Here is a 17,585-nt window from a genome sequence, read left to right as displayed (position 1 = left end):
CATCTCACTGTCCCCGTCCCCACCATCTCACTGTCCCCTTCCCCACCATCTCACTGTCCCCGTCCCCACCATCTCACTGTCCCCTTCCCCTTCCCCACCATCTCACTGTCCCCGTCCCCACCATCTCACTGTCCCCGTCCCCACCATCTCACTGTCCCCGTCCCCACCATCTCACTGTCCCCGTCCCCACCATCTCACTGTCCCCGTCCCCACCATCTCACTGTCCCCTTCCCCACCATCTCACTGTCCCCTTCCCCACCATCTCACTGTCCCCTTCCCCACCATCTCACTGTCCCCTTCCCCACCATCTCACTGTCCCCGTCCCCACCATCTCACTGTCCCCTTCCCCACCGTCTCACTGTCCCCTTCCCCACCGTCTCACTGTCCCCGTCCCCACCGTCTCACTGTCCCCGTCCCCACCATCTCACTGTCCCCGTCCCCTTCCCCACCATCTCACTGTCCCCGTCCCCTTCCCCACCATCTCACTGTCCCCGTCCCCACCATCTCACTGTCCCCGTCCCCACCATCTCACTGTCCCGGCCCCACCATCTCACTGTCGCCGTCCCCACCATCTCACTGTCCCCTTCCCCACCATCTCACTGTCCCCTTCCCCACCATCTCACTGTCGCCGTCCCCACCATCTCACTGTCCCCTTCCCCACCATCTCACTGTCCCCGTCCCCACCATCTCACTGTCCCCGTCCCCACCATCTCACTGTCCCCTTCCCCACCATCTCACTGTCCCCTTCCCCACCATCTCACTGTCCCCTTCCCCACCATCTCACTGTCCCCGTCCCCACCATCTCACTGTCCCCGTCCCCACCATCTCACTGTCCCCTTCCCCACCATCTCACTGTCCCCTTCCCCGTCCCCACCATCTCACTGTCCCCTTCCCCACCATCTCACTGTCCCCTTCCCCACCATCTCACTGTCCCCGTCCCCACCATCTCACTGTCCCCGTCCCCACCATCTCACTGTCCCCGTCCCCACCATCTCACTGTCCCCGTCCCCACCATCTCACTGTCCCCGTCCCCACCATCTCACTGTCCCCTTCCCCACCATCTCACTGTCGCCGTCCCCACCATCTCACTGTCCCCTTCCCCGTCCCCACCATCTCACTGTCCCCTTCCCCACCATCTCACTGTCCCCTTCCCCACCATCTCACTGTCCCCTTCCCCACCATCTCACTGTCCCCGTCCCCACCATCTCACTGTTCCCGTCCCCACCATCTCACTGTCCCCGTCCCCACCATCTCACTGTCCCCTTCCCCACCATCTCACTGTCCCCTTCCCCACCATCTCACTGTCGCCGTCCCCACCATCTCACTGTCCCCTTCCCGACCATCTCACTGTCCCCGTCCCCACCATCTCACTGTCCCCTTCCCCACCATCTCACTGTCCCCTTCCCCACCATCTCACTGTCCCCTTCCCCACCATCTCACTGTCCCCTTCCCCACCATCTCACTGTCCCCTTCCCCACCATCTCACTGTCCCCTTCCCCACCATCTCACTGTCCCCTTCCCCACCATCTCACTGTCCCCTTCCCCACCATCTCACTGTCCCCTTCCCCGGCCCCACCATCTCACTGTCCCCTTCCCCACCATCTCACTGCCCCCGTCCCCACCATCTCACTGTCACCTTCCCCACCATCTCACTGTCCCCTTCCCCACCATCTCACTGTCCCCTTCCCCACCATCTCACTGTCCCCTTCCCCACCATCTCACTGTCCCCTTCCCCACCATCTCACTGTCCCCTTCCCCACCATCTCACTGTCCCCTTCCCCACCATCTCACTGTCCCCTTCCCCACCATCTCACTGTCCCCTTCCCCACCATCTCACTGTCCCCTTCCCCGTCCCCACCATCTCACTGTCCCCTTCCCCACCATCTCACTGTCCCCTTCCCCACCATCTCACTGTCCCCTTCCCCACCATCTCACTGTCCCCTTCCCCACCATCTCACTGTCCCCTTCCCCACCATCTCACTGTCCCCTTCCCCGTCCCCACCATCTCACTGTCCCCTTCCCCACCATCTCACTGTCCCCTTCCCCACCATCTCACTGTCCCCGTCCCCACCATCTCACTGTCCCCGTCCCCACCATCTCACTGTCCCCGTCCCCACCATCTCACTGTCCCCTTCCCCACCATCTCACTGTCCCCTTCCCCACCATCTCACTGCCCCCGTCCCCACCATCTCACTGTCACCTTCCCCACCATCTCACTGTCCCCTTCCCCACCATCTCACTGTCCCCTTCCCCACCATCTCACTGTCCCCTTCCCCACCATCTCACTGTCCCCTTCCCCACCATCTCACTGTCCCCTTCCCCACCATCTCACTGTCCCCTTCCCCACCATCTCACTGTCCCCTTCCCCACCATCTCACTGTCCCCTTCCCCACCATCTCACTGTCCCCTTCCCCACCATCTCACTGTCCCCTTCCCCACCATCTCACTGTCCCCTTCCCCGTCCCCACCATCTCACTGTCCCCTTCCCCACCATCTCACTGTCCCCGTCCCCACCATCTCACTGTCCCCTTCCCCGTCCCCACCATCTCACTGTCCCCTTCCCCACCATCTCACTGTCCCCTTCCCCACCATCTCACTGTCCCCTTCCCCACCATCTCACTGTCCCCTTCCCCACCATCTCACTGTCCCCTTCCCCACCATCTCACTGTCCCCGTCCCCACCATCTCACTGTCCCCTTCCCCACCATCTCACTGTCCCCGTCCCCACCATCTCACTGTCCCCGTCCCCACCATCTCACTGTCCCCTTCCCCACCATCTCACTGTCCCCTTCCCCACCATCTCACTGTCCCCTTCCCCACCATCTCACTGTCCCCTTCCCCGTCCCCACCATCTCACTGTCCCCTTCCCCACCATCTCACTGTCCCCTTCCCCACCATCTCACTGTCCCCGTCCCCACCATCTCACTGTCCCCGTCCCCACCATCTCACTGTCCCCGTCCCCACCATCTCACTGTCCCCGTCCCCACCATCTCACTGTCCCCGTCCCCACCATCTCACTGTCCCCGTCCCCACCATCTCACTGTCCCCGTCCCCACCATCTCACTGTCCCCTTCCCCTTCCCCACCATCTCACTGTCCCCGTCCCCACCATCTCACTGTCCCCTTCCCCACCATCTCACTGTCCCCTTCCCCACCATCTCACTGTCCCCTTCCCCACCATCTCACTGTCCCCGTCCCCACCATCTCACTGTCCCCGTCCCCACCATCTCACTGTCCCCGTCCCCACCATCTCACTGTCCCCTTCCCCACCATCTCACTGTCCCCTTCCCCACCATCTCACTGTCCCCTTCCCCACCATCTCACTGCCCCCTTCCCCACCATCTCACTGCCCCCTTCCCCACCATCTCACTGCCCCCTTCCCCACCATCTCACTGCCCCCTTCCCCACCATCTCACTGTCCCCTTCCCCACCATCTCACTGTCCCCTTCCCCACCATCTCACTGTCCCCTTCCCCACCATCTCACTGCCCCCTTCCCCACCATCTCACTGTCCCCTTCCCCACCATCTCACTGTCCCCTTTCCCACCATCTCACTGTTCCCTTCCCCACCATCTCACTGTCCCCGTCCCCACCATCTCACTGTCCCCGTCCCCACCATCTCACTGTCCCCTTCCCCACCATCTCACTGTCCCCTTCCCCACCATCTCACTGTCGCCGTCCCCACCATCTCACTGTCCCCGTCCCCACCATCTCACTGTCCCCTTCCCCACCATCTCACTGTCCCCTTCCCCACCATCTCACTGTCCCCTTCCCCACCATCTCACTGTCCCCTTCCCCACCATCTCACTGTCCCCGTCCCCACCATCTCACTGTCCCCTTCCCCACCATCTCACTGTCCCCTTCCCCACCATCTCACTGTCCCCTTCCCCACCATCTCACTGCCCCCTTCCCCACCATCTCACTGCCCCCTTCCCCACCATCTCACTGCCCCCTTCCCCACCATCTCACTGCCCCCTTCCCCACCATCTCACTGTCCCCTTCCCCACCATCTCACTGTCCCCTTCCCCACCATCTCACTGTCCCCTTCCCCACCATCTCACTGCCCCCTTCCCCACCATCTCACTGTCCCCTTCCCCACCATCTCACTGTCCCCTTTCCCACCATCTCACTGTTCCCTTCCCCACCATCTCACTGTCCCCGTCCCCACCATCTCACTGTCCCCGTCCCCACCATCTCACTGTCCCCTTCCCCACCATCTCACTGTCCCCTTCCCCACCATCTCACTGTCCCCGTCCCCACCATCTCACTGTCCCCGTCCCCACCATCTCACTGTCCCCTTCCCCACCATCTCACTGTCCCCTTCCCCACCATCTCACTGTCTCCGTCCCCACCATCTCACTGTCCCCGTCCCCACCATCTCACTGTCCCCGTCCCCACCATCTCACTGTCCCCGTCCCCACCATCTCACTGTCCCCGTCCCCACCATCTCACTGTCCCCTTCCCCACCATCTCACTGTTCCCGTCCCCACCATCTCACTGTCCCCTTCCCCGTCCCCACCATCTCACAGTCCCCTTCCCCACCATCTCACTGTCCCCTTCCCCACCATCTCACTGTCCCCTTCCCCACCATCTCACTGTCCCCGTCCCCACCGTCTCACTGTCCCCTTCCCCACCGTCTCACTGTCCCCTTCCCCACCGTCTCACTGTCCCCGTCCCCACCATCTCACTGTCCCCTTCCCCACCATCTCACTGTCCCCGTCCCCACCATCTCACTGTCCCCTTCCCCACCATCTCACTGTCCCCTTCCCCACCATCTCACTGTCCCCTTCCCCACCATCTCACTGTCCCCTTCCCCACCATCTCACTGTCCCCTTCCCCACCATCTCACTGTCCCCTTCCCCACCATCTCACTGTCCCCTTCCCCACCGTCTCACTGTCCCCTTCCCCACCGTCTCACTGTCCCCGTCCCCACCATCTCACTGTCCCCTTCCCCACCATCTCACTGTCCCCGTCCCCACCATCTCACTGTCGCCGTCCCCACCATCTCACTGTCCCCTTCCCCACCATCTCACTGTCCCCGTCCCCACCATCTCACTGTCCCCTTCCCCACCATCTCACTGTCCCCTTCCCCACCGTCTCACTGCCCCCTTCCCCACCGTCTCACTGTCCCCTTCCCCACCATCTCACTGTCCCCGTCCCCACCATCTCACTGTCGCCGTCCCCACCATCTCACTGTCCCCGTCCCCACCATCTCACTGTCCCCTTCCCCACCATCTCACTGTCCCCTTCCCCACCGTCTCACTGCCCCCTTCCCCACCGTCTCACTGTCCCCTTCCCCACCGTCTCACTGTCCCCTTCCCCACCGTCTCACTGCCCCCTTCCCCACCGTCTCACTGTCCCCTTCCCCACCATCTCACTGTCCCCTTCCCCACCATCTCACTGCCCCCTTCCCCACCATCTCACTGTCCCCGTCCCCACCATCTCACTGTCCCCTTCCCCACCATCTCACTGTCCCCTTCCCCACCATCTCACTGTCCCCTTCCCCACCATCTCACTGTCCCCTTCCCCACCATCTCACTGCCCCCTTCCCCACCATCTCACTGTCCCCGTCCCCACCATCTCACTGTCCCCTTCCCCACCATCTCACTGTCCCCTTCCCCACCATCTCACTGTCCCCTTCCCCACCATCTCACTGTCCCCGTCCCCACCATCTCACTGTCCCCGTCCCCACCATCTCACTGTCCCCTTCCCCACCATCTCACTGTCCCCTTCCCCACCATCTCACTGGCCCCGTCCCCACCATCTCACTGTCCCCTTCCCCACCATCTCACTGTCCCCTTCCCCACCATCTCACTGTCCCCTTCCCCACCATCTCACTGTCCCCTTCCCCACCATCTCACTGTCCCCTTCCCCACCATCTCACTGTCCCCTTCCCCACCATCTCACTGTCCCCTTCCCCACCATCTCACTGTCCCCTTCCCCACCATCTCACTGTCCCCTTCCCCACCATCTCACTGTCCCCTTCCCCACCATCTCACTGTCCCCTTCCCCACCATCTCACTGTCCCCGTCCCCACCATCTCACTGTCCCCTTCCCCACCATCTCACTGTCCCCTTCACCACCATCTCACTGTCCCCTTCCCCACCATCTCACTGCCCCCTTCCCCACCATCTCACTGTCCCCTTCCCCACCATCGCACTGTCCCCTTCCCCACCATCTCACTGTCCCCTTCCCCACCATCTCACTGTCCCCTTCCCCACCATCTCACTGTCCCCTTCCCCACCATCTCACTGTCCCCGTCCCCACCATCTCACTGTCCCCTTCTCCACCATCTCACTGTCCCCTTCCCCGTCCCCACCATCTCACTGCCCCCTTCCCCACCATCTCACTGTCCCCTTCCCCTTCCCCACCATCTCACTGTCCCCTTCCCCAGCATCTCACTGTCCCCTTCCCCGTCCCCAGCATCTCGCTGTCCCCGTCACACTTTCTCAACGTCCCTCCAAATGCACCAAGTTTCATCCTTAACCAGTCCTGTTGTACACCCTACCCCAGTCACTAATCCCATCTCCCCCTTCACTAAATAATTCACATCATACTGTCCCCTTCACATGAAATGCCATTAAACATCAGTGAAGGTTAGAAAGCGAAAAGTGGGAAGGGCGTGGGTGGAGAGACAGAGGGTGGGGCGTGGGTGGAGAGACAGAGGGAGGGGCGTGGGTGGAGAGACAGAGGGAGGGGCGTGGGTGGAGAGACAGAGGGAGGGGCGTGGGTGGAGAGACAGAGGGAGGGGCGTGGGTGGAGAGACAGAGGGAGGGGCGTGGGTGGAGGGACAGAGGGAGGGGCGTGGGTGGAGGGACAGAGGGAGGGGCGTGGGTGGAGGGACAGAGGGAGGGGCGTGGGTGGAAGGACAGAGGGAGGGGGGTGGGTGGAGAGACAGAGGGAGGGGGGTGGGTGGAGAGACAGAGGGAGGGGCGTGGGTGGAGAGACAGAGGGAGGGGCGTGGGTGGAGAGACAGAGGGAGGGGCGTGGGTGGAGAGACAGAGGGAGGGGCGTGGGTGGAGAGACAGAGGGAAGAGGTTCCAATGGAACGATAGAGGAAGAGGTTTGAATGGAGAAATGGAGGGAAGGAGTTTCAATGGGGAGATAGAGATGGGTCTCGATGGTAAGTGAATGAGAGATTAGTGAAGTTTGTTTTGGTAATGGGTATTTATTTCCCTCTTGGTCTTCAATTTGCTTGATAAACGTTCTATTCTCAGGACCCAGCTTTTAGAATTTGTTTGGGAATGTACCGTTGACTGATCCAAACTCCTTTTCATGAGCACGTGTCAGGATATCCTTGTACAGAGTCTCAGCCTCTTTGTACTTGCCTTGCTTCAGATAGCACGATGCCTACCAGAGAGAAATCAGTGACCAGCTTAGTACATCCACTTTGAACTCAGAGCAGAGGGGCAGTGTGAACACGTGCCCTGCTATCACAACTGATGCAGGCCAGTATCCGGCAGGAGCAGGTGCCAACAGGCCTGACTGACAAGGGGATAGTTGTACCCAGGGACAACCACCTTCCTGATCATCACCTCTCTCCCACCGTGTAAGTATACAATTACCCTTTCCGTGCACCCAATCCACCCTGGAATTCTTGAGTTTCCTCAGTCATCCAACATATCATGTCTTCCGGAATCCTTCCCAGCTCCCTGCCAGTCTCCACATCAGTGCCCTTCCACAGGGACATCAGGGCAGGATCAGTGTACAGGAGGGGGTTAGTCATAACAAAGCCAAACCATCATGTACTAGCTTCCCCCAGCCCCACTAACACCCTGTACTCCCTCAGATTTCCCCACATTCTTCTGTTATCCTATTTCCCCACTCACAATAAACCCTCAGTACTCACTGACCTCTCTCAGTACCCCATCCTTTTGCACTGTACTCCCACAACATCCTGCTACACTGCTGCTCTTTCCTTATACACCCCACCACCCACTGCTTTCCCACAAAGCTCAATTTCATTCCCAACACCTCGCTGCCATTCACTTCTTCACCGAGCCCCCGCCCACACCCAAATTACCCAGTCCCAGCCCCACCCCCTCAGCCTCACTCACACCCCTTGGTCCTGCTCCCCCACCCAGGGCTCAGCCCTGACCACACCTCTCGGTCTCGCTCCCCCACCCACACCCCTTGGCCCTGCCCACACCCAGTGGCTCCTCATGTCCCACCACACCCCCCATTGGGCCCCACCCACACCCCCCCATTGGGCCCCACCCACACCCCCTCATTGGGCCCCACCCACCGGTCTGACCCTGACAGCTTACCAGATTGTTCTTGGTCTTGGCCACATTTGGGTCATCAGGTCCAAGCCGAGACTCATAGATTTCCAGGGCACGTCTGTAATAGTACTCCACTTCCTCATACTTGCCCTGGTTCTGACACAGCAGCGCCAGATTATTCAGCTGTTTGGCTACATCAGGGTGATCTTTGCCCAGGACCTATGTAAGGCAAACACCATGTCGGACAGCTCAGTACATCCACAACACAGATCAGTGCTGAGGCCACAATTATTCACAAAATACCACTGGCACAGTGAGACACAACATGAAACTGCAAGTACAAACACAATCTGTCATTCAACACGATCAGGGCTAATCTCGATCTTATTGCCATATTTCCACTTTCCCCAAATATGTATTCCCTACAGTGTGGAATGTGACCACTGAGTCTTAACTAAGCTTCCAAAGGACATCTCACCCTGTCCCCATAAATGTCCCACAGGTAATCTACCTAGCCTTCACATCCCTGGACACTATGGATAACTTAACATGGCCAATCCACCCTTACCTGTACATCTTTGGACTGTGGGAGCATCCGCAGACATGGGGAGAATGTGCCAATTCCACATATCCTTCGATTTAGGGTGTAGGTTTGCTCGCTGAGCTGTAGGTTTGATATCCAGACGTTTCATTACCTGGCTAGGTAACATCACTTGGAGGTCACCACTGATGATGTTACCTAGCCAGGTAATGAAACATCTGGATATCAAACCTACAGCTCAGGGAGCAAACCTACACCCTAAACCTCAACCTGAGCTACAAACCTTGCAATATCCTTCGATGTTGTGATAATCAAAAAGATTATCAATCTCTTTCTTGAATACACTCAGAAACCTGTCACCACAGCTGCCTGTAGTAGTAAATCCCACAGGTTTACTCACGTCTGAGTGAAGAAGTATTTTCTCATCTCAGTATCCTGGGACTATGATGGCTGGTTCTGGACTCCCCATGCAGGGAAACATTCATCCTACATCTCGTCTGTCCAAACCTGCTGAATTTTAGACATTTCAATCATATCCCACTCATCCTTCTAAACTCCAGTGAATTCAGGCCCAGTTGAACCAATCTCTCTCATGGGAGAGCCCTACCATCCCCAGTATCAGTCCAGGGACCTCCCCCCCCACTGCAGACCCTCTATGGGTGGTCTATCCTTCCTTAGGTAGAGAGACCGAACCTGCATGCAGTGCTCCAGGTGTGCTCTCACCAAGACCCTGTATAACTGAAGGAAGACATCACTATTTCTCAATTCCAATCCTTCTGCACTGGAGGGCATTGTATCATGTGCCTTCCTAATTGCTTGCTGCAATTGCCTGTCTACTTTCACTGACTGATCTATTAGGATTCCCAGATCCCTTTACACATCCACACTTCCCAACAGACCACGGTTTAAATCATAGTCTCCCTTTCTGTTCCTTCACACCAATTTGGATAACTTCACATTTAGTCACATTGTATTGTATCTGCCATGTGTTTGCACACTCACTCATCATGTCTAAATGGCCTTGAAGTCTCCATGCATTCTCCTCACAAACCACAATCCCACCCAGTTTTGTATCGTCAGCATGCTGCATTCAGTTTCCAAGACAAGGTCCTTTATATGTACGGGTGAATAGCTGTAGCCTAAACACCCGTCCTTGCAAACCTATGGTCACTGCCTACAATCTGAAAAAAGAGCTATTTATTCACACACTCTGTTTCCTAACTGTCAACCAATTCTCAATCCATGCCAATATATTACCCCCACTGTCTGTTAATATTGCCCACTAGCCTCTCGTGACAGACCTTATGAAAAGGCTTCTGAAAATGCAAGTACACCATATTCACAGGTTTGCCTTAATTATTCTAGTTACTTCCTCAAAAAACCCCAGTATATTTGTGCAGCACTTCCTTCAGTTCCTTCCTGTCTTGTACCCCCTTGCGTTTCAGTCATGCTGCATGGTATTTGTGTTCTACAATGAACACAGACACTATAATTGGTCAAACTTTCTGCCGTGTACTCATTTCCAGTAGTAATTCTCCAATTTCCCGGTCTAAGGGACTCAGTGCTGACTTCAGCTAGTCTTGTTGATTTCAATATTTTCAGAGACTCGTTTACTTGTCTGTATACTCCCCGCTTGACTTGCCTCATGCTGCAATTTCGCCTTTTGTTCTTTGTCATTCTTTGCCGGTTTCGAAACCTGCGCAATCTTCTGCCAGATCGTAATGTTCACAATATGGCTGTGTTTTCCTTCACTTTGCTACCGATGTTCACTTCTCTTGTGAACAACACTGGTGTTTCCTTCTGAGAGTATTCTTTTTGCAATACCTTTGTTAAATGGGATTAAAGATCTCCTTAAGGGCCAGCCACTGCTTTTTTTTTAAATGATTTTTCTAGTTAATTTTAGTCAATGTTGGCCATAATACCTTGTAAGTGCCAATGTGAAGCTGAAGACAACAGTTCCAGATTCAGGCTTCTCACTCTCACTCTGAATGTGGAATGCTACCTAAAGGCTCCTTGATGATGTGATCATGAGTTATTCGTGGGTCACTGCACAGTGGCAGGCAGCTTTTAAACTTGTAAACTCTACCATCCAAAGGACAACGGTATCAGACACACAGGAACTCCAGCACTTACAAGATCCCCTACCAAATCAGACAACACCGTGACTTGGAAAATTATCATCTTTTCTTCAGTGCTGCTTGGTAAAATACCTGGAACTCCCTTCTGAAAAGCTCTGTGGACATCAAGGATTGAAGTGGTTTAGGGATGGGCAAAAAGCTGACTCAGCAAGGGATACCTGCAGTCCATGAATGAAGAATCAGAAACCTGGCCCCTGAGAATGCACTACCCAAAGAATCCGTCCTCAACATATTTCATGCACACATTCACCAGGCTACACAGGAGTCTCAAAAGTGTGGCTCTCCCTCAGCACTGACCCTCCGACAGTGCGGCTCTCCCTCAGCACTGACCCTCCGACAGTGCGGCTCTCCCTCAGCACTGACCCTCCGACAGTGCGGCTCTCCCTCAGCACTGACCCTCCGGCAGTGGGCACTCCCTCAGCACTGACCCTCCGGCAGTGGGCACTCCCTCAGCACTGACCCTCCGGCAGTGCGGCACTCCCTCAGCACTGACCCTGTGAGTGTGGCACTCCCTCAGAACTGACGCTGTGACAGTGTGGCACTCCCTCAGTGATGGTGTAACCTTATCTCCGTTGTTGTGGTTCTGTTCGCCGAACTGGAAATTTTTGTTGCAAATGTTTCGTCCCCTGTCTAGGTGACCTCCTCAGTGCTTGGGAGCCTCCTGTGAAGCGCTTCTGTGGTGTTTCCTCCGGCATTTATAGTGGCCTGTCCCTGCCGCTTCCGGTTGTCAGTTTCAGCTGTCCGCTGTAGTGGCCGGTATATTGGGTCCAGGTCGATGTGTTTGTTGATGGAGTTTGTGGATGAGTGTCAAGTTTCTAGGAATTCCCTGGCTGTTCTTTGTTTGGCTTGCCCTATAATGGTAGTGTTGTCCCAGTCAAATTCATGTTGCTTGTCGTCTGCGTGTGTGGCTACTAGGGATAGCTGGTCGTGGCGTTTCGTGGCTAGTTGATGTTCATGGATGCGGATCGTTAGCTGTCTTCCTGTTTGTCCTATATAGTGTTTTGTGCAGTCCTTGCATGGGATTTTGTACACTACATTAGTTTGCTCATGCTGGGTATCGGGTCCTTCGTTCTGGTGAGTTGTTGTCTGAGGGTGGCTGTTGGTTTGTGTGCTGTTATAAGTCCTAGTGGTCGCAGTAGTCTGGCTGTCAGTTCGGAAATGCTCCTGATGTATGGTAGTGTGGCTAGTCCTTTGGGTTGCGGCATGTCCTCGTTCCGTTGTCTTTCTCTTAGGCATCTGTTGATGAAATTGCGCGGGTATCCTTTCCTAGACATGATGGTACAGAGAACACCGAACGGAGAATTCACCACAAGGGTATACAGGAAAGCCACACACACAGACCAAGTCCTGAACTATGAAAGCAACCACCCCAACACACACAAATGGAGTTGCATCAAGACACTATTCAAAAGGGCCACAACACACTGCAGTACACCAGAACTGCAAAAAGAGGAAGAGGAACACCTATACAAGGTATTTGCCAAAAACGGATACCCCCGCAATGTGGTGGAGGAAACACCACAGAAGCGCTTCACAGGAGGCTCCCAAGCACTGAGGATGTCACCCAGACAGGGGACGAAACGTTTGCAACAAAAATTTCCAGCTCGGCGAACAGAACCACAACAACGAGCACCCGAGCTACAAATCTTCACCCAAACTTTGAACCTTATCTCCCTCTGCACCTTGAAGCAATTCGAGGTGATATCTCTGTATTGTTGTGAACGGTCTGACAGCTCCATCCTGTAACTAACCGCTATCACGCGACACTGCAAGCACAGGACGCTTACCTTCTCCCGGATTTCCAACGCTCTCTTACACAGAGGCTCTGCTTCTTTGTACTTGCCTCGCTTGCCGTACAGAACGGCGAGATTATTCAGCGTCGCTGCTACCTGCTCACAACAAACAGCAATCGGTCAGTCAACAAGCTCTTCAAGCTGGGACCCCCTTCTCCCTGAAACCCAACATTATCATTCAAAACAAGAAAACAACGCGCTTTCCTCTTTAACTGACCCCCGTCCTGTCCCTGTCCTGGGGTGTTTAATGGGGACCATGTAGAGAGAGCTTTACTCCATATCTAATCCCGTGCTGTCCATGTCCCAGGGGATGTTTGATGGGGACAGTGTAGAGGCAACTTTACTCCGTATCTAACCCCGTGCTGTCCATGTCCCTGGGGTATGTGATGAAGGTGGGGAGTGGGGATGAGGTTGGGGGTGTGGTTGGGGTGGAGTGCGGATGGGGATAACTGGATGAGGAATGAGGGTGAAGCCAGATGGGGTACAGGTGGGTGTGGTTGGGGGGAGCCAAATGGAAGTGGGATGAGGGCAGATGGTGCAGGGGTGGAGGCCATGGGGCAGTCGATGTGAGGTTGGGGCGGACAGTGCAGGTGTTGGGGTGGTTGTTTGCTCAGGACCCGATCCCACATACTGCCTCCTGGTCTCCCCAGCAGCATCCTCCACTTACAGCTGGGTGGTCCTTGCCCAAGGTCTTCTCTCTGATGGACAGGGCATCGTTTAACAGATGGGCAGCCTCCTTGTATTTATTCTGGTCCCTGTGTAGAGATATGAGAGAGATGCTTCAGCACACATCAGAAACGGACAGCACTGAGACACAGGCTGCCTGGCAATGTGTACCCCATGCCCGGTGTAGTGCTCACCTGTACACCAGTGCCAGGATGTTGAGCATGGTCGCTACATCAGGGTGATCATGGCCTGAAGTCTTCTCCAGATCCTCCAGTGCCTGCTTGCAGAGGGGCACTGCCACCTCATAGCGTCCCTGAGAGGCGTACTGGATCACCAGGTTGTGCAGGGTCCTCAGGCGTGCTGGGATCTCATAGCCACCCTGCTGAGCAGCTGCAACAGCACTGCTGCCATGAGGGTGACTGACTGTGGCAGAGAGAAACACACAGAGGAACTGTGAAATACACCACGGAGAGCCAGGCTGGGTGTGAGGGGGGGGGGGGGGGGGGGAGATGGGACCCAGAGAGGAGGTGGGGGGGGAAAATCCAGAGAGGAGGGGGGGGACTCAGGGGTGGGGAGGGTGGGGGGGGGAACCCAGAGAGGAGGGGGGGGGGGGAGGGACCCGGGGTGGGGCAGGGGGGAGGGAGAACCCAGAGAGGAGGAGGGGGGGGGGACTCAGGGGTGGGGGGGGTGGGGGGGGGGAGAACCCAGAGAGGAGGGGGAGGGGAGAGGAGGGACCCGGGGGGGGGGCAGGGGGGATCCCAGAGAGAGAGCGGGGGGGAGGGACCCGGGGGTGGGGGAGGGGCCCAGAGAGGAGGGGGGGAGGGACCCAGAGAGGTTGGGGGGGGGGAACCCATAGAGAGGAGGGTGGGGTAGGGGGGAACTGAGAGAGAGGAGGGGTGGGGGCGGGACCCAGCGAGGAGGGGGCGGGACCCAGCGAGGAGGGGGCGGGACCCAGCGAGGAGGGGGCGGGACCCAGCGAGGAGGGGGCGGGACCCAGCGAGGAGGGGGCGGGACCCAGCGAGGAGGGGGCGGGACCCAGCGAGGAGGGGGCGGGACCCAGCGAGGAGGGGGCGGGACCCAGCGAGGAGGGGGCGGGACCCAGCGAGGAGGGGGCGGGACCCAGCGAGGAGGGGGCGGGACCCAGCGAGGAGGGGGCGGGACCCAGCGAGGAGGGGGCGGGACCCAGCGAGGAGGGGGCGGGACCCAGCGAGGAGGGGGCGGGACCCAGCGAGGAGGGGGCGGGACCCAGCGAGGAGGGGGCGGGACCCAGCGAGGAGGGGGCGGGACCCAGCGAGGAGGGGGCGGGACCCAGCGAGGAGGGGGCGGGACCCAGCGAGGAGGGGGCGGGACCCAGCGAGGAGGGGGCGGGACCCAGCGAGGAGGGGGCGGGACCCAGCGAGGAGGGGGCGGGACCCAGCGAGGAGGGGGCGGGACCCAGCGAGGAGGGGGCGGGACCCACAGATGGATGTTACCAGTTCATTCAGCAAGGAAACAGAGAGAGACCCAGAGAAAAGTTAAAGTTGTTCCTTTGTTTAAGGCGACAACAGGGATAATTTGGCAAATTACAGGCCGCTGAGCCTTACACCAGTGGTATGGAAATTATTCGACAAGATTCTCAGGAACAGGATTGATTCACATTTGGAAAAATACAGACTAATTAGTGCGAAGCAGCATGGCTTTGTGCAAGGGCAGTGGAGTCTCACAAACGTGATTGAGGTTGTTGAGGAAGTGACAGAGATGATTGAAGAGGGCAGGGTGGTAGATGTTATCTATATGGACTTTAACAAGACCTTTCACAAGGTCCCTCATGGCAGGCTGATACAGAAAGCATGGGATCGTGGTGAGCTGGTAAGATAGATATAGAACTGGCATTGCCACAGAGCGTGGTGGTGAAGAGTGTTATTCTGACTGGAGATCTGTGATGGGTGGTGTCCCACAGGGATCAGTGCTGGGACCTCTGTTCTTTGTTACAGATATAAATGATCTGGTGGAGAATGCAGGGGGCCTGATTAGTAAGTTTGCAAACAACACAAAGATTGAGGGAGCTGTGGATAATGAGGAGGATTGCCAGAGGATACAGCAGGATGTAGACAAACTAGAGGCTTGGGCAGAGAAATGGCAGATGGAGTTGACTCTGTGTAAATGCAAGCTGAGGCATTTTGGAAAGTCTAATGCAGGAGGGAGGTATACAGAAAATGGCAGAACCCTCAGTAACATTAACATACAGAGGGATCTAGGCATACAGGTCGGCATTTCCCTGAAAGTGCAGGAAAGAGGGAAGGTGGAAGTGGGTGGGGGAAGGGTAGTGAGAAGAGGGCGAGAGGATGCCGAAGAGGGAAGAATAGAGCAAGTGTGGGAGAATGAATAAAACAGGGAGGTAGAGGGAAGCCGAAGAACAGAGATAGAGAGAGAGTGCAAAATAGAGAGGAGCTCACTTCCTGTGCCGTGTTCTTCCTCCTCAGGAAAGAGATCCTCCAGTGAATCCTTCGAAGAGTCACCTTCCTTTTCTTCCTGCATTTCAAACAAACCCACGCAATTCAACATCAAATCAAAAGGAGGGAGGGAGGCATGCAGGGAATAAAGCAGGAAGTGTGCTTTGGGAGTGAGGGGTCACGCAATGGGGCCAGGTTGACTTTTTTGGGGGGTCGGGATGGGGGTTCGGAAGGGCAAAGGGTCAGAGGAATGGAGTCAGGGTGAGTGTTTGGGGAGTTGAAGAGTCGGGGTGAGGGTTTGGGGGTGAAGGGTCAGGGGATGGGGTTGGGGTGAAGGATCGGGGTTAGGGTTGGGGGGGAAGGGTCAGGGGATGGGGTTGGGGTTAGTGTTTGGGAATGAAGGGTTGGGGTTAGGGTTTAGAGGGGTGAAGGGTCAGGTGGATGGGGTCAGGGTTGAAAGGTCAGGGTTAGAATTGGGGGAAGGGTCAGGGTTATGGTTTTAGGGGGAAGGATTGGGTTTAGCGATTGGGGGTGAAAAGTCCGGGTTTGGAGGGGGCAAGGGTTGGTGTTAGGGTTTTGGGGGTGTCAGGGTCTGGGTGAGGGTTTGGGGGGGATGAAAGGTGGGCGGACGTGGTCGGGGTTAGGGTTTGGGGGGTGAAAGGTGGGAGGATGAGGTCGGGGTGAGGGTTTGGGGGGTGAAAGGTGGGAGAATGTGGTCGGGGTGAGGGTTTGGGGGGTGAAAGGTGGGAGGGTGTGGTCGGGGTGAGGGTTTGGGGGGTGAAAGGTGGGAGGATGTGGTCGGGGTGAGGGTTTGGGGGGTGAAAGGAGAAGTGGAGGAAAGCAATCTGGGGACATTCCCCATAAAAAGATAATAAAGACAGAGAAAATAAACCACGAGAGCAAACTAGCGAGGAAGATAAAAAGTTACAATAAGAGCTTCTTTAAATATATTAAAAGAGAGAGTGGTCAAAGTGAACTCAGGCCCCGCAGAAAATGAAACTGGGCAGATGGGTCTGGAGATTGGGTTAGCATGGCAGAGGGACTGAAACAGTACTTTGCACTTTACAATGGAAGAATCTTTGAACATCTCATTCATCCGACAGAAAACAAGAGAGAAATTAAATGCCATCACCATCATGAGGGATGTAATTTCTGATAAACTAATGGGGGTAAAGGCAGACCTACACCCTGGCACCAAGGGCTTGCATCTTTGGATCCTAAAGGAGACAATGGATGCCTTGGTTGTAATTTTCCTAAAGTCCTTCAATTCTGGAGAAGTACCAGAAGGTTTGGAAAACCGCAAATATGACAGCCCTGTTCAAAAAGGGAGGTGGTAAAAAGTAGGTAATATCTATTGTTAGGAGCAGGTGGAGGCAAGTGAAGCCTTTGAGCCCACTCTGTCATTTAACATGACCAGGGCTGATCTTATCTTGGTCTGAACCCCACTTCCCTGCCTCCTCCCCTTTATCCCACTTTTCATCACAAACATATCAATTTGTTCCTTGAATCTGTGGATTGATTCTGTCCCCACTCTGCACTCTGGGGCAGTGAGTCCCACAGACCGACAAGGTGTTTCTGCTCCTCTGTGTTCGGAATCTCCCTCCTTTCACTCGACATCTATGACCTCTTGTTCTAGACTGCCCCACAGGGGGGGGGGGGGGGGGGGGGGAGCATCTGTTCCACGTCCACCTTATCAATTCCCTTAAGTATTTTATACCCCTCAATCGGATCCTTCCTTATTCTCTTGAACCCCAGTGAGTACAAGTCTGGGCTATTCAACTGCTCCTCGTACACCA

The 17,585-nt window shown here is 56.3% G+C and overlaps 1 protein-coding gene across 1 annotated transcript in view; it reads right to left on the bottom strand.

Moving 5' to 3' along the window:
* klc1b (kinesin light chain 1b) overlaps positions 1 to 15,901 on the bottom strand; it is a 94,311-nt gene extending 78,410 nt beyond the window's left edge. The window contains exons 1-6 of the mRNA XM_087976827.1: positions 15,793 to 15,901; positions 13,552 to 13,780; positions 13,359 to 13,446; positions 12,686 to 12,787; positions 8,265 to 8,438; positions 7,248 to 7,347 (exon numbers count right to left, since the gene is read on the bottom strand). Of these exons, the coding sequence (XP_087832953.1) occupies positions 7,248 to 7,347; positions 8,265 to 8,438; positions 12,686 to 12,787; positions 13,359 to 13,446; positions 13,552 to 13,780; positions 15,793 to 15,901 (802 nt within the window). The remainder of the gene's footprint in view (positions 1 to 7,247; positions 7,348 to 8,264; positions 8,439 to 12,685; positions 12,788 to 13,358; positions 13,447 to 13,551; positions 13,781 to 15,792) is intronic.
* Positions 15,902 to 17,585: the final 1,684 nt, after the last annotated feature.

Source organism: Chiloscyllium plagiosum, unplaced genomic scaffold (genome assembly GCF_037043375.1).
Source record: "Chiloscyllium plagiosum isolate Xiang-an unplaced genomic scaffold, Cpla_swu_hap1 HiC_scaffold_3, whole genome shotgun sequence".
Classification (NCBI taxonomy): Eukaryota; Metazoa; Chordata; class Chondrichthyes; order Orectolobiformes; family Hemiscylliidae; genus Chiloscyllium; species Chiloscyllium plagiosum.
This window is presented reverse-complemented; position numbering and strand designations above follow the sequence as displayed.